The sequence below is a fragment of the Halichoerus grypus genome, chromosome 7, assembly GCF_964656455.1.
Source record: "Halichoerus grypus chromosome 7, mHalGry1.hap1.1, whole genome shotgun sequence".
NCBI lineage: Eukaryota > Metazoa > Chordata > Mammalia > Carnivora > Phocidae > Halichoerus > Halichoerus grypus.
The window spans coordinates 14385773-14412654 of NC_135718.1; the positions used below are offsets into that span (position 1 = coordinate 14385773).

The window sequence follows — 26882 nt, forward strand, 5'->3', positions numbered from 1 at the left end:
AAAATAAAAAACTTCTAGAAGTCAATAAAATCAAATACCCGAACAACCCAGTTGCAAAATAATTATGAGGCATTTTACAGAAAAGGAAACACACGATCTATAAACAGATGGAAAGAAGCTCAATCTCATGGGTAGTCAGGGCAATACAGATTTAGCCCACAAAATACCGTCTTATATCCATGAGATTGGCAAGAGTTTTAGTAAGTCTAAAAATAAAGTACTGAAGAAGATGGAGATCAATGGGAATTTTTATAATTTGCTAAAGTAAATATGAACTGGTTTATTCATTTTGGAAAATAGTATGTTGTTATCTTGTAAAGTTCAAAATTCATATGCCTTTACACACCAATTCTACCAGGCATATAACCTAAACTCTTACACATGTGTATCAGGATAATCACAAGAGCATTGTTTGTGAAAATAAAAACTAGAAATAATCCAAATGTGTATTAAAAGGAAAAAAACTGTGATATATTCACACATCTACGTTCAATAACATGGATGAGTCTTAGAAACAATCCAAAACAGTATCATACCATTTTTACAGAACTAAAAAATAAACAAAAATAACCAATATGCAGACAGATCATATATATAAATATATGGCATAATTTTAAATAAATCACAATGTAACAAAGAAAATCATATATAGGGAAATGGACTAAATGCAATATCACACATACACAAGAAAATGAAACAACGTAGGACAGCAATTACATCTGGAAGGAAGGGTATGGAATAAAGGAGGAGCCCATGGCTAATGCAAGTTATCGGTTTTAAGTCTAGTTTAGTTCACAGGTGCTCATTATATTATTACACTTTACAACTTACACATAATTAGGGAAGAAAAACATAATAATTGTAGGGATGGAAGAGGAAATAATACCCTGTATATGTGAACTTCATTGTGTTCTGAACTTTTATGAATTTAATAGTAAATAAGAATTCTGAAGGAATGCTCAAGTAGGAAAAATAGAACAAGTTATTAATTTTGAGCATTAGATGTTTACACAAGCATAAAAAGCCTTGTAATGAATATTTTTAAAGAGTAAGTAGAAAGTTAAATGGAGAATTACAATGTACTGTGGAGAGCTATACAATGTACTTCAGGCTTCATTTGAATATATTTATCTTTTTGAATAAAATGGTAGCGATCTTTCTTCCACCATACCATCCATTCTTGCTCCTCCTCCTTTTCATTTTAAATGAACTGCAGGTTCTGTAACGTTTTTCATGCCATCAGAACTGGGCGGTTGACCACTTTCCCTTCCAGTTAGCTAACCGTGAGAATGAGAGACTACTGAAATTAAGGAGGGCATTTAGAGCGAATTATTTCACCATTCAGCATATAATCAAACTGTAGAATTTAGATCTGCACTTAAAAAAAAAATTTGCTGTTGCTAGCTTTAAAAGAGGCTAGATAATAATGGTATGAATATTAATACATTTGCAGTTAGCCAAGGCTATATAATGGTAAGCAGATATCATGCTTCAGTGCATAGACTGATTGCCTACAGGAGTCAAGAAGGACTTCCTTCACCTGCTGCACAGTAACTCAGAGCAGTTTGCGTTGGTTATTGTCACCTTTCTCTGAATCATCAAATAATGACGAGGATGGGCCAATACTGCTAGTTAGTCTTGCAAAACTTATGTTCCGTGTATTTTTATGATTTCCTGCACATTCCAATTTTTTCCAGTTACTTCTAAGTGCTATAGAAAAGCCTTTACTGAAAGAACACTCTTTTTAGCTACAGAACTGGACACAAGTACTATTTAAGTAGGAAGAAGGAAAAATTTCACCCAAAGTCCTAGTACACAGACTCAAATGATAATAAAATTTAGGTATATTTTATTAAAAAAAACTTAATAAAAGAATACTCATTTTAGCTATAGAGCTGTACACAAATACTATTTCAGTGGAAAGAAGGAAAAATTTCACCCAGAGTTCTAGTACACAAACTCAAATGATATTGAAATTTAGGTATATTTCATCATAGTCTTTTGTTTCCATGTAATGGTGATTATGTAATTTTACTTCCTAGTTTTTTTTCTTTTGCTTAATGTTATCACTTACATTTTCCTCAGTTAATTACATATGCTATTAATACTATATAAGAGAAATATGTTGTAGTCCAAGTGGCTACACCAGAATTAACTTAATCATTCATGTATGGCATAGAAATTAAGTTGTCCCTATTTTTTTTTCCACCATAAATAACATTTCTATGAACACCTTTGTGCATCAAGTTTCCTCTGTACTTAGAATTATTTTCCTTCGGATAGAGCTTGTAAGTGTAATTTTTAGGTTAAATGGCATAAACATTTTTAAGATGCTTACAGTGATTTATGTACATCAAACTGCATTTAAGATATAGGCAATGTACACTGCCTCAGCAATGTATGAATTATCTCTGTAGCACACCCTTGCCAATTTTGATATGGTCATTTAAGAATCTCTTTCAAAATTTGATAGAAAAATGATAATCAGTGGTTTTAATTTGCATTTAATAGATAAACAGTATAACTGATTTACCATTTGACTTATTCGTCTTGGTATCCTTACTAACTTGTATAACGTAAGATACAAAATATGCAATCAATGCATGTTTGGTGGGTAAATACATGAATGAACACTATTGATTTTAGTGTCTCCTGACTGATTTTTTATCAGTTGATTATTTGGCAAGCTGTTATCCTTGTTTGTCATAACTACTATAAATTTCTCCCCATTTATCATTCCATGATGCTGAACTTCTTTGACACATGGAATTTTAAATCTTATATGTTAAGTGTATTAATTTTATCCTTTTTGGTTTCCTTAATCACACCAGAGGTTTACTAAGTAGTTCTTTCTACTTTTTGCTAGTGTTTTCCTGCTTAGAAGGAGGTAAAAGAGGGATGGGCCCTGCCAGCAATTCCATTATTTCAAATCCTGGGTGAGCTGAATTAGGCATCTTCTTTAACTACATATTTCCTCTAATCTTCCTACCCCCCTATACCAAAAGGGGTAGTTTGTAAAGGTAAACATATGAAAATGGAAAAAAAAATGTTTTCTATTAAAGACATGAGTGATTTTTGAAAATGATTACTTTAACATTACACGTGGCTTCTACAATAAACAAAATGATTTCAAAGTTTAGGGACATTTACAAATAGTCACATTTACATCAGAATATAACGTTTAAAATAATCAGTTGATTCCGTCATCAAAATTTCCCTTGTATTTACTTAGAAGTTTTAATAACTATAGTATGTGCCAAGAATTCACAACACAGGAGATCTCTATTAGCTTGAAGGCTACATAATCAATGCTATAGAGACACTTCTGTTAGTGAATAAATGATGAAGTTTTACTAGAAAAGATGCAGAGTCAACAGAAATATTCAACAAAATACATAGCTAAGAATAATCCCGGAATTAAATGGGGATTTTCATATTTTATAAATGGTAAAAAAAGAGAGAGATGGCATGGATTGGCTACAGGTATATAATTATTTGACTAGTATATTCCAGAAACTTTAATGCTGAGATCTTATTACACTTACCCAGTTTGAGTTCATTCTTGTTGATAGTACAGAGTACTGCAAAGTACCTGGGCATTATTTCCTCAGTGCAGCCGGGATAACAATTCTTATTACTTTACTAAATAATGCTTGTTCTAAATAATGTTATAGAAACACTCCCACAAGTATTTAAAGATACATGTATAAAATGTTTTCAATTATGAAAATTTAGAAACTCATATATCCGTCAGTGGGAGAAAGGCTACATCAATGCGGCATTTCCCTACATCGGCATTAAAAGGGAATGAAGTTGATCAGCACAAATGAACATGGGAAGTGTCTATAATATTTTGCTAAGTAAAAAGCAAATTACAGACCAGTAAGTCTGATCCCATTTTATGCTAAACACACACACAGCTCGTATGTGTGCTCTCACACACACACACAGATATATAAACTCTGAAAAGATACATGTCAAACTTTTAACAATGGTTACATGGGGTTTCTAGAATAAGGTAATAAGAGAGGAGACTTTGATGTTTTACATTTTCATAGTGTTTGAATTTTGGATTCAGTCAACATAGCCTAGTCTCATAATTTAAAAACACCTATATACATTTGGTAAAATAAAAAAATGTAAATGTGTGTAAATATACATATTTATCTGCGTATCTCTTAGAGAGGTTGGGAGTGTTTCAATACCATCTTCTTATAAATCGAAGGCCTTCTTATAAATTGAAGGACCATCAGTGTGATCTCTACAACCAACTTAACTGGATGACTTTTTCACTGAAAAGGCAACAGCACTGACTTACTACTTCATATAAATGCATTTAGAGTCTCTCAGTAGGAGGTGAGTATTAACTTTTGTGAAGTTTCCATTGCAAATATCTCTTCACAAAACCACACTATCTTCAAATGTTCAGAAGGAAAATCCCATGCTGTTGACTTTGCAGCTTCATTTCTGAAATAAACTTCCTGTTGTATTGAACAGGCACAAATAGTGGTTATAAAAAATGTAAAAGCATTCTAGAAAGAAGTTTCATGGGTAAGGAAAATGCCTGAAATGTTTCAAGTTGTCTGGTATGTCACTATTTGGAGCAAATAAAAAGTCATGATCAAGAGCTGTATTTTGGTGACCCTGGTGTTGGGCAATAATACAAAAATAATAGGTGTTGGGAGTTTGAAAGGGCCCAATATATAACAGTCTTCTTTCCTGCCCAGTTGAGAAATAAGGAAAGCAGAAGATATCACATTTACTACGAATATAGCAGATACTGGAGAATGAGGCTTATATCTACAAGCAAAGGGCATACTAATATTGAACCCCAGAATTAGACTAACTTAACACACACATTACAGGCACAATTGGATGCAACAAGCTTTCTCTTATGGATTCCTAGCACTTTAAAACTTAAGGGATAGAGGAGCAGAGAGGAACATACGCTCTCTGAGGCAGGCCAGCTTCTAAAGAAATAGGGAAAGAAAAGGGGCTGGGCTCAAGTTTACCCTTCCAAACTCAGCAGTCAGATTGAGTCACTCCTCCCCACCTTCCAAAAAGAAAGGAGGGTGTTGGGGAAAGGCTGGGAGGATTACACCTATAAAGCTTTTTCCACATGGAAGAAAAAATCAGGAGCGGAAAAAGAATTCCATCGGGCTATCCCAGTGGTGAGAATATACCACATTTTTGCAAACAACATAGAAAATATGTGAAAGACTTGTATCTTCTTTGTAGTCAAAACAAAATTATATGTAGACTCAATCACTGAAACAAATATTTATTGAACACCATGTGCCCTTGACTGTGCTAGATATGAGACTGATAGAAAAATGAACAGGAAGTAGGGGGACTTTCTAGCTGAGTGGGATCGATTGACACAAAAAACTATCATAGAATATGATTAATGATATAACAGAATTATAAACATACTCTCTTATGAACACAGAGAAAGGAACAGTAGAGGAAAGCTTTCATGATTTATTACATTCATTTATTCATTTATTTATTTAACACCTACTATATGCCAAGCTCTGTACCAATGTCTTAGACCACGAATATACAATGGTAAACCAAGTAGACAAGATCTCTCCTCTTGTTGAGCACATGGCAGAGACAGAAACTAACAAAATAAAGTACATAAGTATGTAATTACAAAATAGAATCTGTGCTATAAAGGAAAAATATAGGGTGTTATTAAAAAAATAAAAATAAATTTAGATCACAGGGTAAGGGAGGGCTTCTCTGGGGAAACATTTCAATTGAGATCTAAAGGATAGGGTATGATCCATGTAGGTAGGAGATAGGCAGGCAGAGGGGCTAACAGATTATTTGAAGAGAAGGAAAGGCAGAGAAAGAGGTCTGTAAGTGGAAAAAAACTTGGAGTGCTTGAGGGAGCAGAGTGAAGAGGGGCCCTCAGCTGAAAATAAAAACAAGGGAGGTGGTCAGAGGCCATATTGTGACAGGGCCATACTAAACACGTTAAGTTTTATTATGTGTGTTATGAAGCCATTGAATGATTTCGATGACATGATTCAATTTACAATGGATTGGCTGGTGCAAAAGTGGAGGAACAGGGAGAAGAAGACTGATTGCTACTGTGATCCAGGTTAGAGAGGGTGGTGGCTAGAACTAGGATGTTAGCAATGGGGAGAGAGAATTGGAAGGATTCAGGAAATATTTTGCAGGCAAAAGCAATAAAACTTGGTAATGGATTAGGGTGGGGTGAGAATGACGAGTTCTGTAAATAAATCAAAGATGCCTGCTACCTTTTAGATTTGAGCAAAACCCATAAAAAATGACATGTGAGCTGGGCCTTAAGGACTAAGTTAGATTTTAGCTCATGGAGAAGAAAGAAAGATAGAGGTATGAGGTCCTGTGGCATATTTAGAATTCTATAAATAGTATTCTGATGCACTAGTAGTTTAGGGTATGTGATAAAAATGCAGAGAGATAGCGTAAGGGCACAGATTATGAAGACCTTTGAATTCTCCCACCCAAGTACTAACCAGGCCTGACCCTGCTTAGCTTCTGAGATTAGATGAGATTGGGTGTGTTCAGAGTGGTTTGGCCTAGACAAGACCTGTGAGCCTCAGATAAGATTTTTGTTTTTGCTTTTTTGCTTATTTAATCAGGGCAACATCACTTCAGATCTATGTTTATATTAAACTGTTGGGAATTCAGGACTGGAGCTTAGGAAAGAGGGATTTAGGACAAATATTTGGAAACTATCTATATGTGATAACTAAAACCATTAGAGCATATGAGGTAGCCCATAAAGAGTATAAAGAAAGAAGATTCAGTGATTAACCTTTAGGGATCCCATGCATTTAAAAGATTGGTGGAAGGAGTCCAAGATGGTGAAGAAGTAGGAGACCTTAGTTTTGTCTGGTCCCAGGAATTCAGCTAGATAGCTATCAAATCATTCTGAACACCTACGAACTCAACTAGAGATCTAAGAAAAGAATTGCTGCAATTCTACAAATAGATAAGCGACCACTTTCTGCAAGTCTTTTTTTAATTTTCATTTTTACAGTTACATTCTATCCTTTTATTGTATTTAATTTTATTTTTGTACATATATAAGTATTTTTTCTTTACAATTTTGGGATCTAGTTTTCTAACAAACAGACCTAAATACACACAGGATCCAGTGTATTGCTCTGTTCTGTTCACCTGTCTGATTATATTCTTTTTTTTTTAATTTAAGGTCTCTTACGATTTGTTTAGTGTATATTTCTCTGGGGTCATTGTTGCCATTTTAGTATTTTGTTCTCTCATTCAACTGTTCTTCTCTGGGCAGAATAACAAGAGAGAAAAACTCACTTCATAAAAGAGAACAAGAGGCAGTACTGATGGCCAGGGATCTAATCAGTATAGATATAAGCAAGATGTCAGAACTAGAGTTCAGAATAATGATTATAAAGATACTAGCTGGGCTTGAAAAAAGCATATAAGACACTAGAGAATCCCTTTCTGGAGAAATAAAAGAACTAAAATCTAATCAAGTTGAAATAAAAAAAGGCTATTAATGGGATGCAATCAAAAATGGAGGCTCTAACTGCTAGAATAAATTAGGCAGAAGACAGAATTAGTGATATAGAAGACAAATGATGGAGAATAAATAAACTGAGAAAAAGAGAAATAAACAACTACTGGATTACGAAGGGAGAATTCGAGAGATAAGTGATACCATAAAGTGAAACAATATTAGAATAATTGGGATCCTAGAAGAAGGGGGGGCAGAAGGTATATTGGAGTAAATTATAGCAAAGAACCCCTCTAATCTGGGGAAGGAAACAGGCATTCAAGTCCAGGAGGCAAAGAGAACCCCACTCAAAATCAATAAAAATAAGTCAACACCGTGACATATAATAGTGAAACCTGCAAATCTCAGAGACAAAGAGAAAATCCTGAAAGCAGCCTGGGACAAGAGGTCCGTAACCTACAAGGGTAGAAACATTAGACTGGCAGCAGACCTATCCACAGAGACCTGGGAGGCCAGTAAGCACTGGCATGATATATTCAGGGTGCTAAATGAGAAAAATATGCAGCAAAGAATAATTTATCCAGTTAGGCTGTCATTCAAAATAGAAGGAGAGATAAAAACTTCCAGGACAAATAGAAACTGAAAGAATTTGTGATCACTAAACCAGCCCTGCAATATTAAAGGGAATCCTTTAAGCAAAGAGAGAGCCCAAAAGTAACATAGACCAGAAAGGAACAGAGACAATATACAGAAACAGTGACTTTATAGGTAATATAATGGCACTAAATTTATATCTTTCAATAGTTACTCTGAATGTAAATGGGCTAAATGCCCCAATCAAAAGACACAGGGTATCAGATTGGATAAAAAAGCAAGATCCATCGATACGTTGTCTGCAAGAGACTCATTTTAGACCCAAAGATACCTCCAGATTGAAGTGAGGGGGGTAGAAAACCATTTATCATGCTCATGGACATCAAAAGAAAGTTGGGATTAGATTTCAAACCAAAGACTGTAATAAGAGATGAGAAAGGACACTATATCATAACTAAAGGGATTATATCATAATCCAACAAGAAGATCTAACCACAGTAAATATTTATGTCCCTAACATGGAAGCAGCCAATTATATAAACCATTTAATAACAAAATTAAACACATTGATAATAATACAATAATAGTAGGGGACTTTAACACCCCACTCACTGCAATGGACAGATCATCTAAGCAGAAGATCAACAAGGAAACAAAGGCTTTGGATGACACACTGGACCAGATGGACTTCACAGATATATTCAGAACATTCTATCCTAAAGCAACAGAATACACATTCTTCTCGAGGGCACATGGAACATTCTCCAGATTATATCACATCCTGGGTCACATATCAGGTCTCAACTGGTACCAAAAGTTTGGGATCATTCCCTGCACATTTTCAGACCACAATGCTTTGAAACTTGAACTCAATCACAAGAGGAAAGGTGGAAAGAACTCAAATACATGGAGGTTAAAGAGAATGCTACTAAAGAATGAATGGGTCAACCAGGAAATTAAAGAAGAATTAAAAAAAATTTCATGGAAACAAATGAAAATAAACACAACTGTTCAAAATCTTTGGGTTGTAGCAAAGGTGGTCCTAAGAGGGAAGTATATAGCAATACAAGCCTTTCTCAAGAAAAAAGAAAGGTCTCATATATACATCCTAACTTTACACCTAAAGGAGCTGGAAAAAGACCAGCAAATAAAGCCTAAATCCAGCATGAGAAGAGAATTAATAAAGATTAGAGGAGAAGTCAATGAAATAGAAATGAAAAGAATAGTGGAACAGATCAATGAAACTAGGAGCTGTTCTTTGAAAGAATTAATAAGATCATTAAACCCCTGGACAGACTTATCAAAAAGAAAAGAGAAAGGAACCAGATAAACAAAATCAGGAGTGAAAGAAGAGAGATCACAAGCAACATCAAAGAAATACAAACAAATTATAAGAACATATTATGCATAACTATATGCCAACAAATTAGGCAATCTGGAAGAAATGGACGCATTCCTAGAGATATATAAATTACCAAAACTGAAATCAGAAGAAAGAGAAAACCTGAACAGACTTATAACCAGCAAGGAAATTGAAGCAGTAATCAAAAATCTCCCAATAAACAAGAGTTCACAGCCAGAAGGCTTCCCAGAGGAATTCTACCAAACATTTAAAGAAGAAGTAATACCTATTCTTCTGAAGCTGTTTCAAAAAATAGAAGGAAAACTTCCAAACTCTTTCTATGAAGCCAGCATTACCTTGATCCCAAAACCAGAAAAAGACCCCACCAAAAAGGAGTATTACAGACCAATATCCCTGATGAACACAGATGCAAAACTTCTCACCAAGATACTAGCCAATAGGATCCACCACGTCCAAGTAGGATTTATTTCTGGGCTGCAGGGTTGTTCAACATCAACAAATCAATCAATGTGATACACTACATTAAAAAAAGAAAGGACAAGAACCATGTGATTCTCTCAATAGATGCAGAAAAAGCATTTGACAAAGTACAGCATCCCGATTCTTGATTAAAACTCTTCACAGTATAGGGATACAGGGAATATACCTCAATATCATAAAAGCCATCTATGAAAAGCCCACAGCGAATATCATTCTCAATGGGGAAAAACAGACCTTTTCCCCTAAGGTCAGGAACATGGCAGAGATGTCCACTATCACCATTGTTGTTCAACATAGTACTAGCAGTCCTAGCCTCAGCAATCAGATAACAACAACAAAAATAAAAGGCATCCGAATCATCAAAGAAGAATTCAAACTCTCACTCTTCGCAGATGACATGATACTCTATGTGGAAAACCCAAAAGACTACACTCTAAATTGCTAGAACTCATATAGGAATTCAGCAAAGTCTCAGGATATAAAATCAATGCACAGAAATCAGTTGCATTTCTATACACTAACAATGAGACAGAAGAAAGAGAAATTAAGGAGTCAATCCCATTTATAATTGCACCAAAAACCATAAGATAACTAGGAATAAAACTAACCAAAGAGGCAAAGGATCTGTACTCAGAAAAGTATAGAACACTCATGAAAGAAATTGAGGAAGACACAAAGAAATGGAAAAACATTCCATGTTCATGGATTGGAAGAACAAATATTGTGAAAATGTCTATGATACCTAGGGCAATCTATATATTCAATGTAATCCCTATCAAAATACCATCAACCTTTTTCACAGAGCTGGAACAAATAATCTTAAAATTTGTATGGAACCAGAAAAGACTCTGAATAGCCAAAGGAATGCTGAAAAAGAAAACCAAAGCTGGTGGCATCACAATCCCAGACTTCAAGCTCTATTACAAAGCTGTCATCATCAAGACAGTAAGGTACTGGCACAAAACAGACACATAGATCAATGGAACAGAACAGACAACCCAGAAATGGACCCTCAACTCTATAGTCAACTAATCTTCGACAAAGCAGGAAAGAATACCCAATGGAAAAAAGACAGTCTTTTCAACAAATGGTATTGGGAAAATTGGACAGCCACCTGCAGAAGAATGAAACTGGACCATTTCCTTATACCATACACAAAAATAGAATCAAAATGGATGAAAGACCTAAATATGAGACAGGAATCCATAAAAATCCTAGAGGAGGACACAGGCAGCAACCTCTTTGACCTCAGCTGCAGCAACTTCTGGCTAGACACGTCTCCAGAGGCAAGGGCAAAAATGAACTATTGGGACTTCATCAAGATAAAAAGTTTTTGCACAGCAAAGGAAATAGTCGACAAAACTAAATGACGACCAACAGAATGGGAGAAGATATTTGCAAATGTCTTATCAGATAAAGGGCTAGTATCCAAAATCTATAAAGAACTTATCAAACTCAATACCCAAAGAACAAATAATCCAATCAAGAAATGAGCAGAAGACCCGAACAGACATTTCTCCAAAGAAGACATACAAATGGCCAACAGACACAGGAAAAAATGTTCAACATCACTTGGCATCAGAGAAATGTAAGTCGAAAACACAATGAGATACTACCTCATACTGGTCAGAATGGCTAAAATCAACAAGTCAGGAAATGACAGATGTTGGCGAGCATGCGGAGAAAGGGGAACCCTCTTACACTGTTGGTGGAGAATGCAAGCTTGTGCAGCCACTCTGGAAAACAGGTTCCTCAAAGGGTTGAAAATAGAGCTACCCTATGACTCAGCAATTGCAATACTAGGTATTTACCCCAAAGATACAAATGTAGTGATCTGAAAGGGCACATGCACCCCAATGTTTATAGCAGAAATGTTCACAACAGCCAAACTAGGGAAAGAGCCCAGACGTCCAACAACAGACGAATGGATAAAGATGTGGTATATATATATACAATGGAGCAGTACTCAGCTATCAAAAAAATGAAATCTTGCCATTTGCAATGACATGGATGGAACTAGAGGGTATTATGCTGAGCAAACAAGTCAATCAGAGAAAGACAATTATCATATGATCTCACTCATATGTGGAATTTAAGAAACAAAACAAGATCATGGGGGAGGGAGGGAAAAATAAAACAAGACGAAAGCAGAGAGGGAGACAAACCACAAGATACTCTTAGTCATAGGAAACAAACTGAGGGTTGCTGGAGGGGAGAAGGGTGGGAGGAATGGGGTAACTGGGTGATGGACATTAAGGAGGGCATGTGATGTAATGAGCACTGGGTTTTATATAAGACTGATGAATCACTGAACTCTACCTCTGAAACTAATAATACATTATATATTAACTAACTGAATTTAAATAAAAAAAAACACGTGGAAGGAAAAATGATAAAGAAGCTTGAAAGTCATGAAATCCTCATGGATAATATGAAATAAAAATTCAATCATAAGTAATCATATAATTATATCTAATTTTAGAGCATTTACTATGTTCCAAGCGCTGTTCTAAGGGCTTTATATATATTAAGTCATTTAATTTTTACTATAATCTTGTGAGGTAGATGCTATTATGAACCTTATTTTATAGATGTGGAGACTGAGGATAGACAAGTTAAATTGCTTGTACAAGGTTAGTAACCTAGTAAATAGCAGAGCTGGGATTTTAAGGGGTTTGTAATCTTAACCTCTATGCTTACTGCCTCTCAAGAACCCAAGGTTTATCATTTCTATCCTCCCTGAACTATATGAAAAAACTAGATCAGTCATAGTTATACAACCTCCTGGGAACTTCTTATGAATTAACCCAACCTTTGAACATCCAAATGGCCAACAGACACATGAAAAAGTGCTCAATATCGCTCGGCATCAGGGAAATCCAAATCAAAACCTCAATAAGGTATCACCTCACACCAGTCAGAATGGCTAAAATTAACAAGTCAGGAAATGACAGATGTTGGCGGGGATGCGGAGAAAGGGGAACCCTCCTACACTGTTGGTGGGAATGCAAGCTGGTACAGCCACTCTGGAAAACAGTATGGAGGTTCTTCAAAAAGTTGAAAATAGAGCTACCATACGATCCAGCAATTGCACTACTGGGTATTTACCCCAAAGATACAAATGTAGGGATCTGAAGGGGTACATGCACCCCAATGTTTATAGCAGCAATGTCCACAATAGCCAAGCTGTGGAAAGAGCCAAGATGTCCATCGACAGATGAATGGATAAAGAAGATATATATATTCCATTATATATGTATAATATAAAATGAAATATTATGCAGCCATCAAAAAAACTGAAATCTTGCCATTTGCAATGACGTAGATGGAACTGGAAGGTATTATGCTGAGCAAAGTAAGTCAATCAGAGAAAGACATGTATCATATGACCTCACTGATATGAGGAATTCTTAATCTCAGGAAACAAACTGAGGGTTGCTGGAGTGGTGGGGGGTGGGAGGGATGGGGTGGCTGCGTGATAGACATTGGGGAGGGTATGTGCTATGGTGAGCACTGTGAATTGTGCAAGACTATTGAATCACAGATCTGTACCTCTGAAGCAAATAATACATTATGTGTTTAAAAAAAAAAAAAAAGAAGAAGATAGCAGGAGGGGAAGAATGAAGGGGGGGAAATTGGAGGGGGAGATGAACCATGAGAGACTATGGACTCTGAAAAACAAACTGAGGGTTCTAGAGGGGAGGGGGGTGGGGGATGGGTTAGCCTGGTGATGGGTATTAAAGAGGGCACGTTCTGCATGGAGCACTGGGTGTTATATGCAAACAATGAATCATGGAACACTACAACAAAAACTAATGATGTAATGTATGGTGATTAACATAACATAATAAAAAAAAGTTAAAAAAAAAGGCAACTCTGGATGGTTCTAGAGATCATTGCACTTTTTAAGGCCGTATTTCTTCATCTATAACATGCGGATCGATGACTACCATATCTGAGGTTTAAGTAATATAGTGAATATAAACTGCAGTGTGTGTATAAATAAACAAATAAAATGCTTGGCACATAAAAAAAAAATGAATTAACCCAACCTTCGACTTAAGTGTTAATCATAGCAATAGTCTACAAGTTAGCTACCTTAATATGTTTAATTAATGATCCCACAATCTTCAAAATAGAATCTTTTAAATAAGTAAGCATCTTGGTATTTAGAAAGAGGAAATGATTACCTAAAGCAGAGACCATTAAACCACTGTGAATGTAAGTACTGGTTCTCTACACTAAAGGATGGCATCAAGATAGAGTCCAACAAATAATCTGAACATGGCAGATTAATTGAAAAAAGAAAACCATAATCATTATGAAAGAATTCCAATAATATAGACAGTATAAAATATGTGTAAAATTTTCTAATTACTAAAAGTAGAAACAATAAACTCATAGAAATAAACTAATATTAATTTTTTTGTAATTGCTTTCTTAACTGGTTAAAGTTTAATAAAAGTAGAAGTACAATTATAATAACCTTAAAATAAAACTGGTTCTCAACTGGGGACAATTTTGCCCACCCCTCTCTGCCCAGGGGACATTTGGCAATGTCTGGAGACATTTTTGGTTGTCAAAGCTGGGGGTGGGAGGTGCTACTGGCATCTAGAGTTTAGAGGCCAGAGATGCTGCTAAATGTCTTAAATTGCATAGGACTCCCCTCTTGCAACCAAGAACGACATGGGCCAAAATGTCAATAGTGCCAAGTTTGAGAAGCCCTGCTATAAAAATGGCATCTATACCAATAGCAGTTAAACCTGAAAATTTAAGAAAAAGACAACAGAATTTAGTATACATTTGAACACACAGATGGAAAATAATATTCCAAAATTTAGGGATAAAACCAACTTAATTTTGGCCTTCATGATATTGAATAAATGTCATATCGTTTCTTGCCAGTATTAGCTTCTTGTTATTGCACTAATTATAAGGCTTATGGCCCTATTTCCAAAAATCTTTATATTCAGTACTTTGACTTAGTTCTTTATACTTGAAATTACTTTTATGGAACATACCAGTAAGCAAACTAAACTACACATATCAAATAATTTAAAGTGGGAACTGGTAAATATTGGCATTTCATTTGATAACTACTAAAATGCAAAAAAATGACAATGTATATAGACGAATGTTTCTTTCTATTCAAATTTCTTCTGTCACCATCTGTGAAGGAAAAAACACTCTCTAAGAGACTTTGTGTGTTTAATTTTAACCCAGGGCAAATTTTTATGACTGAGTGATAAACCCACAAAACCGGAGTTCACATCAGAAGCCCTTATACTACTAACCATAATGATACCAATGGGTATTATCATTTTTAAAAGTGGAAAAAAATCAATGAGCAGACTGTCATTACAGAAACTCATTCTGCATCACACATATCACCCAAGAGATTGATATTTCATGCTTATAAAACTTAACATAAAATTAAATTGCAAATATTTTCTCATAATCTACTAAAATTATGGCCTAAAGCAATACACTGCTAATATGAAGCATTTGTTCAGCTCAAGTGGGCATATTTCTATATGATTTATGTAAAAGAAGGCTTCATTTGCTTCCCATAGATTCAGTAATGAGGTTTCTTTCCTTATATTTAGCCCAGAAAGTAGATGAACTTCTTTGAAATTAAGCCAGCAAATATAACATTGAATTATTAATAAACAATAGTAAAATTAACAAACTGAAGGTTTTCTCCTTGTGTGTATGACTATGTGGTTTCAAACACCAGCCATTCTTTCATTATCCAAATACATAAAAAGCAGCTCAATTTCCCATACAGAAAATACATTTCATTCTTTCAGCATAAAACAAATAGTAATAAATTTCAAGTAAAATAGTAGGTTGTGATTTTTTTTCCCCTGCAATCTGAAACAATAAAAAATAATTTCAACCATTAAAAAAAAGTTAGGGGGTGCCTGGGTGGCTCAGTCGGTTAAATGTCTGCCTTCGGCTCAGGTCATGATCCCAGGGTCCTGGGATCCAGCCCCACATTGGGCTCCCTGCTCAGCGGGCAGTCGGCTTCTCCCTCCCCCTCTCCCTCTGTGTGCTCTCTCTCTCAAAGAAAGAAAGAAAGAAAGAAAGAAAGAAAGAAAGAAAGAAAAAAGAAATCTATCTTTAAAAAAAGTTAGGAATAACAGAAAGGACAGTTGTGGAACCAATACTTTGTCTTAATCTATTGGGATGTGAATAACACTGAGTCCATGAGGTAAAAGAAAAAATTGATTTCAGTATTATCAACCCGATGCACTGTGAAACTTACATGTAGCACTTTTTAGCCAGTGAAGAGTTTTCTCATTAGCATACTTCACAATACAAATAAAAGGAATTAACATCTTTATCTGGAACTTAAAAAAAACTACACATTTAGCTTTATGCTGAAATATCTTTGACAACTTGAAAAATTAGCAGATTTTACACCAAAATATAATAGGGAATTCTTACCTTAAGCATTCAGCATCATTTTGAGGCTTTTCATTGATTTTTACTTTTTCTGCCTCTAGGTATTTGGTAGTACAAATGGCTTCATTCTTTTTATCTTCAAAAACTAAACAAGAAAATGCTTACAGTCTTCAAAAAAATAAACATAAAGAGTTAACTTTATTCATTCATAAGAACAATATTCTAATTTTTGGTGCTTTATGTAAAATGTATGCACTCATGATTCTTATTTTTCTACTTTAATATAGCAATTAAAGGCATAAAAAAGATCTCGACAAAATTTATGACATTAAAACTACCAGATCTAACACCGTTTATTTTAGTGTTTTACCTATTTCTTCTTTATACCAATAATAACACTGTACCAATAAGCTAGTGCAATTTGAAATAATAATACGACCCTGTTATGTGTATGTAACTATATTCATCAGCAAAATAAACTAGCTCATAAAGATAATACCTTTAAGTTTTCTCTGCACAGTAAGTAATTCTTGTACTAATTCACTCTTTTGTTTTTGAAGTTCACTTAACTGGCCACTATCATGTTCCATTGACTTCATTTCTAGAAACAAATAGATAAATAAAAGCCATATTTTAACCACTTAGGCTTTGCCTTGAATATGTCAGCAATTACTAACTTTTTTTGTGTGTGTAGTAAAAATTTAAGCAGCACATGGTCAATTTTAAACTGATAAAAACAGATACTATACTTGATCTTAGCCAAAAGGCTGAGAAGCGATTCATATGGTCAATTTTAAGCCCCAGCAGGCTTCCTTTGGCCATCTAGAAACTGTTTCTAATAAACTGACTAGGATTCATTAAGAAACAACGAGGTACAAAAGAATTAGTTAATTGATGGTTAGACTACCTAGAGAGAATTCAAAATAATGTAACATCACTAAGTAAAACAAGCTTCCCAATGAGATAATAAGAAAACTCTACCCTTCGTAAGTAAAGCATGTTTAAAATGACATTGCATAGTACTCACTATATGGCTACAAACTTCCACAATACTGCTAATATTGCTTCTTCTACCTAAAATATCTTTCCTCTCCTTATCCCCACAGCAAACTCCAATTCATCCTTTAAGATTCATCTCCTAATTTTTCAAAAGGTATAAAATAAAGTAGGACACAAAATTTATAACACACGACACTACATAACTAACTAACTTCCTTAATTTACAAAGAACTCATACAAATCAGTAGGAACAAAAATGTGTAGAAAGATGAACAAAGAATATGAACAGATAGTTCACAGGAAAATAAAAAGAAATTTAAGTGATCAATAAATTCAGAGAAGTAAATTCAACATCATGCAAAATCAAAGAAATGTGAATTAAACCAACAATAAAAATAATATTTTTGCTTGTCAGATTGGTAAAGATTAATGATAATACCCAGATTGGTAATGGTATAGAATAATAATATAAGAAAACAGGCACTCTCCTATAGAGTTGGTAGGAAAATTAATTAATTCAGTGCTTTAAGGAGTCTAATTTGGCATTAACTCTCTTAATATTTTCCTCTGACCTAGTAGTTTCATTAGTAGATTTTACCAGGCAAATATAGTCACAAAAGTATAGGGAGATATATACTCAGATAATTAGAGGCCCCTATTGATGGTCATGTAGGTTGTTTCCTGATTTTATTTTTATTTTGTTTTGTTTTCTTCTGAAATCACCACCAGTCCCTCCACCTGTGCACCATTTCCTATCTTCTCTGGGAACTTTACTTCTCTCTTGAATTTTCAACTCTACTTCTCCATGGGCTCTGATCAATCATTTAATATGTTCAAATATCTCCTGTCTCAAAAAACAGAAATGAAAAAAGGACAACACATAAACCACTAAAAGCCCTCCCCTGACTTCATATCCCCCTGGGTTACTGGACTGTCTCATCCAGAGAAACTTCGCTTAAAGGGCTTGTGGGCGCTTATGATCACCATTTCCTCTGCTCTCGCTACTCAACCCATTACAACCTGCCCTCTGTCCTTCCTTTTTTCCTACTTCCATCTGTTGCTTTCCCTAAAGATCACAAGGGACCACCCATGGCTGCTTCTTAGTCTTCATGGTTGACAATTTGGCAGCATTTAACATGGGCTGATCACTCCGTCAAACGCTCTCTCCCCGAGGTGATTTCCCTTCCACACAGTAATGTGTCCTGCCTACGTTTCACACTCTTCACTGGACTTTTTCTTCTTGCTTTGAAAATCCTGGTGTTCCTCAGGGTTCTATTATTTTCTTTCAATTCATTTTTCCTGGGTGACTCCTGAATTTAACAGTTTCAGCCCAAATCTTCCTCGGAGCTCTTGACTTATATACCCAATTTTCTGACATTTACACTCAGATCTGCCATTTGGTTAATTCCTGCCACCCTTCAGACCTCAATCTGAAAGTCACTTGTTCGGGGAGAATTTCCTTCACTCCTAGTCCAGGTTAAGTTCCCTTATTATATGTTTTCACCTCATTTTATACTTCTCCTTTTGAAGCAGTCATCAATTCATAATTATCTCTTTCATACTATTGGAGACAGAGCATTAAACAAAGTCCTGCCATTACAGTTTAAAGTTTCATATAAAAATGTTCTGATACATGTAGAGATGGGCTTTGTGAAAGTACAAAGACCAACAGTACCAGGTAGTATGGAAGCAAATCTATTAAAATAAATCCATATTTCTGGAAGAAAGGATACAAAATAGGGGGCTCCTACAGTATGTGTGGTATCAAGGATGCTTTCTTTATCACTTTTTTGGAGGAATAATTTACATGAAGTATATCCATCCACTTAATAGCATACAAATCTATGAGTTTTGGCTCTCACATACACTCATGAAAGCACCACCACAATCAAGAAACTGTGTATTTCTATCAATCCCAAAAGCTTCCTTTGCCCCTTTGCACTTTATTCATTCTGACCCAGGCAACCACACTGATCAGCTTGTTGTCACTTGCCTGCTTGTTGTCCCATACAGTTTGCATTGAATGTAGTATGTGTTCTTTCGTGTCTGGCTTCTTCCAGGCACCAAATCATTGATGTCCCATACAGTTTGCATTGAATGTAGTACGTGTTCTTTTGTGTCTGGCTTCTTTCAGGTACCATGTTGTCTGTGAGCAGATCTATTATTTTTTATCTCTGAGTATTCCACTGCATGGAATACACCAATTTTGTTTATCCATTTACCTCTTACTGGACATTTAAAAGTTATGTTCAGTTTTTGGCTACTGTGAATAAAGTTACTAAAAACTTAGTGTGGACCTAAATTTCACTTCTCTGGTGTATCTAGTTGTAGAATGGCTGGGTCATATGGTAAATGTATGTTTAATGTTTTAAGAAACTGCGAAACAATTTCCAAAGTGGTTGTACCATTTATTTTACATTCCCATCAGTACCATATGAATTTCAGATGCTCCACATTCTTGCCAACACTTCATATGACCAGTCTTTTTAATTTTAATTAAATGCATGTACAGTGATATTGCATTGTGGTTTTAATTTGTATTTTCCTGATGACTAAAGATATTGAGTATCTTTTCATATGTTCATTGCTCATTAGTATATGCCCTTTTGTGAAGTTCAAATCTTTTTCCCCTTTTAGAATCAGTTTTGTTGCCTTCTTATTATTAAGTTGTAAGAGTTCATTATATTCTAGGTAATAGTACACCGGCAGATATATGTATTGCAAATATTTTCTCCAAGTCTGTGGTTTGTCTTTTGATTTTCTTTCTTTTTTTTTTTTAAAGATTTATTTGAGAGAGAGAGAGAGCAGGAGCAAAGGTGCAGAGGGAGAGGGAGAAGCAGGCTTCCCACTGAGCAGGGAGCCAGATGCAGGGCTCGATCCCAGGACCCCGGGACCATGACCCAAGCCGAAGGCAGATGCCTAACCGACTGAGCCACCCAGGTGCCCCTCTTTTGATTTTCTTAATAGTGTTTTTTTCTTAATTTATTTGAAATCCAATGTATTTTTTTTCTTTCTTTTATGGTTCATGTTTCTGTGTCCCATCTAAGAAATCATTTCCTATCTCAAGATGGCAAAGATTTCCTATTATGTTTTCTTCTAAGAGTTTCATGATGTTAGCTTTTATGTTTAGGTGTATGTCCATTCTGAGTTAATGTTTAATATGGTGTGAAATAAGATTTAAGAATCATTGTTTTGCAGTGGATGTCCAATTGTTCCAGCAGCATTTACTGAAAAGACTTTCCTTTCCCCACTGAATTGCCTTGTTACCTTTGTTGACATCAATTGACCTCATGGACTCTTTCATTCCAGTGGTACCTATATGCCTATTTTTAAGCCAGTGACACACTGTCTTGATTACTATAGCTTTTCAACAAAATTTGAAATCAGGGAGTATAAATCTCTAAATTTTGTTCTTTTAAAAAATTTTAGCTGTTCTAAGTGATTTACATTTCCATATAAGTATTAGAATCAGCTTGTCAAGGCTTACTAAAACTTAACGGGATTTTTACTGAGATTCTGTTGAAACTATGATAAATTTGAAGAGACCCGACCTATTAACAAAATTGAATTTTCTAATCCATGAACATGATAGATCTATTTATTTAGGTCTTCCTTAATTTCTCTCAGCAATGCTCTGTAGTTTATAGTGTAGAAGTCCCTCACGTCTTTTGTTAAATTTGTTTCTATTTTTTTTTTGATGCTGTTTAAATGGCATTTTTATTCCATTTTTCTATTGTTTGCTGTTAGTATATAAGAATTCAACTGATTTTCTTTTTTTCTTTAGAGAGAGATAGTGGAGGGGGAGGGGTATAGGGAGAGGGAAAGAGAGAATCTTAAGCATGCTCCACGCTGGGCAGACCTGAGATCATGACCTGAGCCGAAATCAAGAATCAGACACTTAACCGACTGAGCCACCCAGGTGCCCCTCAACTGATTTTTAAATATATACCTTGTATCCTATAACCTTACCATATTGACTTATTAATTTTAGTAATTGTTTTGTAAATTCCTTATAATTTTCTAAGTAAACAATCATGTAATCTGTAAATAGAGGCAACTTTATTTTGTCTCATTGAAAAGGTTAAAATGGCTAGGACATCCAGAGCTGTATTGAATGGAAGTGATAAGACTAAGCATCATTGCCTTATTCTCAATCTTTGCGGGGTAAGTATTTAATATGTCACCATTTCGAATGATATTGGTATTCGATATTTCATCATTAAGTGTAATATTAGCTGTAGGCTTTTCAAACAAGTTCTTTATCTGGTTGAGAAAGTTCCCTTCTATCCCTGGTTTTCTGAGAGTTATATAGGACTGTAGAGATCCATTTACCAGTCCTCTTTTCCAGCCCTTTATGTGATAGCTGTCATATATGCATATGTATGCATGTATACAAATTGCCTCTGTATACATTATAAATTCTACAAGACAATATATTATTTGCTTTAAACAATCATATGTTTCTTTTAAAGTTAAGAGAAAAAATACGTATTTATAATTATCCATGTATTTGCCATTTCTGTTTATTTTAAATCATTAAATATGATCCAAGTTTCTCTCTGGTATTATTTTTGCTTCTACTTGGAGGACTTCCTTTAGCATTTCTTGTCTTTCAGGCATGATGGCAATGGAATCCCCTAATTTTTATTTATCTGAAAATGTCTTTTTTTAACTTCATTTTTGAAAGATATTTTCACTGGATAGGGAAAATTTTCTTTCAACACTTCCAAGATGTTATTCCACTGTCTTCTTGACTTTATCATTTCTAGCTACAGGTACATAGTCATTAGAGTTACTGTTTCCTGTTTTCAAGATTTTCTCTTTCTCTTTGACTTTTTAAGTGTGACTACTAAGCGGCTAGGCACGGATTTCTTTGAATTTACCCTATTCGGGTTTGCTGAACTTCTTGAATCTGCAAATTAATGTCTTTTAGAAAATTTAAGAAATTTTCTGCCATTTCTTCAAATATATTTTCTGCCAATTCTCTTTCCTCTCCTTCAGAGACTCCAATTACTTGAATGTTAGACCTTTTAAAATTGTCCTACAGGTTCCTAAGTTTCTAGTTTTTTGTTTCATTTTATTTTAATTTCTCATCTCTTTCAGATTGGACAATTTCTATTGATCTATCTTCATGTTCACTGGATTTCCTATCACTTCATATTCACTGGATCTCCTATCAGTTCCATTCTGTTATTACGCTTATTCAGTGACATTTTTATTTCAGATAATATATTTTTCAGTTCTAATATGCTTTTATTTTTTTTACATTTTCTATTTCTCCACTGAAATCACCTATATTTTCATCTATTGCAAGTGCATCTTCCTTAACTCACTGAGCATAGCTCAATAATAGCTGCTATAAAGTATTTCATAATTCCAATGTCTAGATCACTATGGGTTTGGCATCTCATGGTTTTCTTTTGACACTAGGTCACATTTCACTGATTCTTCAGAAGTCAAGTAATTTTGAATTGCATCTCGAACATTGTGAATATCATGTTGTGGAGACTGTGGATTTTTTTGATAATAGCCATTTTAATGGGTGTTAAGTAGTATCTCTTTGTGGTTTTGATTTCCATTTCTCTAAAGACTAGTGATGTGGCAGATGCTTAACGACTGAGCCACCCAGGTGCCCCAAAAGATCTTAATTTTAATGAAATACAATTTATCTATTTTTTCTTTTGTTGCCTGTTTTTGATATCCACGAAATCATCTCCAAATCCAATATGATGAAGTGTTTCCTATATGATTTCTTCTAAGAGCTTTGTTGTTTTACTTAAGTTTAAGACTTAGCTAATTTTTATATACTGTGTAAGGTAAGGGTGGTATCCAGTTTTCCCAGCTCTATATGTTGAAAAGACTATCCTTTCCCATTGAATAGTCTTGGCACTCTTATAAAAAATCATTTGACCAGATACACGAGGATTTATATTTAAGATCTCTATTTTATCCTGATTTTCTATATGTCTATCCTTATTCTAGTACCACACAATTTTGATTACTGTGGCATTTTAGTATGTTTTGAAATCAGGAAATGTTGAGTCCTCCAACTTTGTTCTTCTTTTCCAAAATAGTTTTGGCTCTTTGGGATCCTATATGAATTTTAGGATGGGTTTTTCAATTCATGAAAAAAATGCTGTTGGGATTTTGATAGAGATTACATTGAATCTATACATCATTTTGGGTAATAATGCCATCTTAACAATACCAATTTTTCCAATCCATGAACATGGGATGTCTTTCCACTTATTTGGGTCTTCTTTAATTTCTTTAAGTAATGTTTTATATGGTTTTCAATGTACAAGTCTTTTACCTCCTTGGTTAAATTTATTCTGAAGTATTTTATTCTTTTTAATACTATTATAAATGGAATTTTTTTTTCCTTTTTGGATCACTTATTGCTCATACATAGAAATGCAACTTATTTTTGTGTGTTGATTTTGTATACTGCAACTTTGCTGTATTTATTTATTAGTCCCAGCAGTTTTTTGTGTATCCTTAGGTGTTCTCTATATAAGAGCATTATCATCTGGGCACAGAGACAATTTTACTTTTTTCTTTCCAATGTAGATGCCTTTTATTTCTTTTTCTTGCCTAACTGATTTGGCTAAAATTTCTAATACTATGTTGGATAGAAATGGTGATATCCATGACTTTTTGCAGAAATTAGTTTTAAAGTATGTACCTATTTAACTTTGTATTCTAACTTGTTATTGAAAGTACACATCAATATCACCTAAGGGATTTTTAAAAAGTTATGTTCCCTATCTTCTCCCACAGATTCTGATTCAATAGGTCTTGAATGGGACTCAAGCATTTAATATTTTTTAAAGCTTTCCAGATGTGTGCCTCTGTCCTACACTCTCTACCCAAAGTAATTTATCTCTGAGAACCTTATTTCCTTCATCTATAAAATGAGACTAAAAAGTATAATCCTCACATTTTTTGAGGGTTTCATTATGTGGCAGGCAGCATTCTATGTGCTTCAGTATTATTTCATTGAATCCTCACAACAACCTTTGTTAAGGTCATGGCTACTAACCCCCATCTTTACAGATGGGGAAACCGAGTCAAAGAAAAGTTTAGCATCTTGCCCCAAATCACACAACTATCAAATGGTAAAATTAAGATTTAAATGAAATCAACAATGATATTAGCAATTATAATCTTTAGAATGGTGGTTGTTATATAGTATAAGCCTGATGAATATTACTTAAAATAGTAATTTTGTCATTACTATTACAGTGTCATATACTATTACTATTACTATTACTATAACTATTACAGTAAAGTTGTCATACGCAAAGCAAAACAATAAATTATTCATATGGATAGCTCCAAGTCAATAAAAAAGTTAAATGTGTTTATTATTCTCCATTTACTAAAGGCATCAAAGTAACAGTACATTTTAGAAAGGCTTCCATTAAAAACTAATTTTCCATTTAATATCATTTATATTTTCATTCTCTACTTTGACTCCCATTGACTCCAATCTATTACTACTGCTCTACTCTATGCTACTGCACTTGACATCTTCTGATTATCAAATTGATATCCTATTTTGTTTTCCACTAATTTGAGGAATACATATTTTGCTTTTGGTTTCTAAAATATTACTCTCTGCTGGTTCTTCTCTTGCCTTCTTTGACTACTCTGTCCCATTCTTTTTCTTTCTTTCCTTAAATGTAATGCTTTCCCAGTTTCTGGCTTTGGTCTTCACTCCTCATCTATGTTCCCTCTATATGTTTTCTCTGAATGATGTCACCAACTCCTCTAGATTCAGTCCCAAACCTAATGCTCTGGCTCTGATCTCTCTTACCAGCTTCACAACCAAATCTTCCCCTGCCACCTGGGCATCTTCCCCTATATATTCCATAGACATCTCCAACTGAAAATACCTGAAACAAAACTCAATCATTTTGTCCAGAATAGGCTATAGTTCCAACAGGCTTCTCTACCTCTGCTCTTCCTCCTGGTACCATATTCTACCCAATTTCTGACATATGGAAACTGGAAGTCATCCCTAACTTTCTCTATTTTTGTTCACATTAATCAGTGATAAAGTCCTATCATTATTCCTAAACATCTCTTTAATTTACCCTCTCTTCTCTTTGGCAATGTCTTTAGTTCAGGATCTTATCACAGATTGCAATAACCTGCATGCTAGGTTTCCTGAAATGAAATTCTCCCCACCCCACTGTGTAACCTTGTTTCCTAGTTTAAATTGTATTGATGGTAAAATGAGGATCATCGTACCAGTCCTACCCCTATTATAGCTTCTATCACATTGTACTATAAATACCTGCTTACATATTTGATTCCTCCACTTTTTAGTTTTATATCCCCATGACCCAGAATAATGCCTATCACATAACAGAGTAACAGATATTTGTTTATTGAATGAATGACTAAATGCTCATGTCACACCTACTTCTAAAGAACTTGAGACTGCTCACAATAAAAGATACATTTCCATTAGGGTAATTAAGATAAATGCAAAAGAATAGTATGCAATAACCAATTTACTTATGAAAAAGTTAAATTTCTGGAAAATTCACTGGCTCAAAATAAGTTATTTTCATTAATGACAGATAAATGAGGTGGCACTATATACTCATACCCCTCTTCAAAATGTTCGCCTGGTTTTCTAAGTCAGATATTTCAATCTTGACATTTTCTTTTATCAAAAGCTTTCTTTTCTTTGTTACTTCATACTCATTATTGAAGTGTGTAATTTCCTTAATAAATTTTTCTTCCTCCTCTCTCACTCTTTTCTTTGTAGCCCCCTGGAAAACAAACAAAAGATCAAATATAGATGTTAATTGTAATAATATTTTTCTTTAGTGATTTAAAATGCAATCATTTGGAATTATTAACAACAAAAATATAAAATTATACTTCCTGGTGTTATCACAAAAATGCTTTATTCCTCCAGCAATATTAATAAAAAAGTGAAGCTATTATATACTAATAACCAACTATTTCCACATGAAAGTTTTATCCTTAATGTTTTGGGAGTATTATTGAGATAGAAATTCTACTACTCGTCATTATATCTGTGTTTATTTATGTATTAACTTATAGCCATATATGGGTGCCATTTTGTCATTGCAATATAAGATTGGGTAAAATAATTAAATGTGCAAATGTGAAAATGAAAATCTATACTCAAAGGAATCACTGCTATAGAAAAAACAAACAAATAAGGAAATCCAAGGAAACCTTTTAAAATATAGACAAAGGAGGTAAAATTATATATTTATTTCTAATTCAGTTCTACAAAATAGTTCACATTTTATGAAACATCAACATGAAGATCAAAGAATTTCCAAAAACTCTGCACAATGATAGAACCTAAATATTGCTGTATTTTTCTATTTTTTCTAAGAAATGTCAATTAATAGTGAACTACATTGAGAAACTAGACATGTCATGTATAAGCACAAAGTCTGTTGGTTCTGACTTCAGATAAATATTTTTAATATTTTTAAATGTATTTTCTTTGAAATGTCAATTAATTATAAGTCACATTCCTAAACTGGCCCTGTC

The 26882-nt window shown here is 34.3% G+C and overlaps 1 protein-coding gene and 1 pseudogene across 4 annotated transcripts in view; both read right to left on the bottom strand.

The window, feature by feature from the left end:
* CCDC172 (coiled-coil domain containing 172) overlaps window positions 1-26882 on the bottom strand; it is a 65841-nt gene that overhangs the window by 14001 nt on the left and 24958 nt on the right. For 3 of the 4 annotated variants that reach the window (XM_078077073.1, XM_078077074.1, XM_078077072.1), the window contains exons 5-7: window positions 25954-26119; window positions 16834-16935; window positions 16377-16479 (exon numbers count right to left, since the gene is read on the bottom strand). In XM_078077073.1, coding sequence (XP_077933199.1) covers window positions 16377-16479; window positions 16834-16935; window positions 25954-26119 — 371 coding nt within the window. The remainder of the gene's footprint in view (window positions 1-16376; window positions 16480-16833; window positions 16936-25953; window positions 26120-26882) is intronic. The other variant, XM_078077075.1, reaches the window with a different exon arrangement.
* Window positions 16991-17113, bottom strand: LOC118538392 (U2 spliceosomal RNA; annotated as a pseudogene).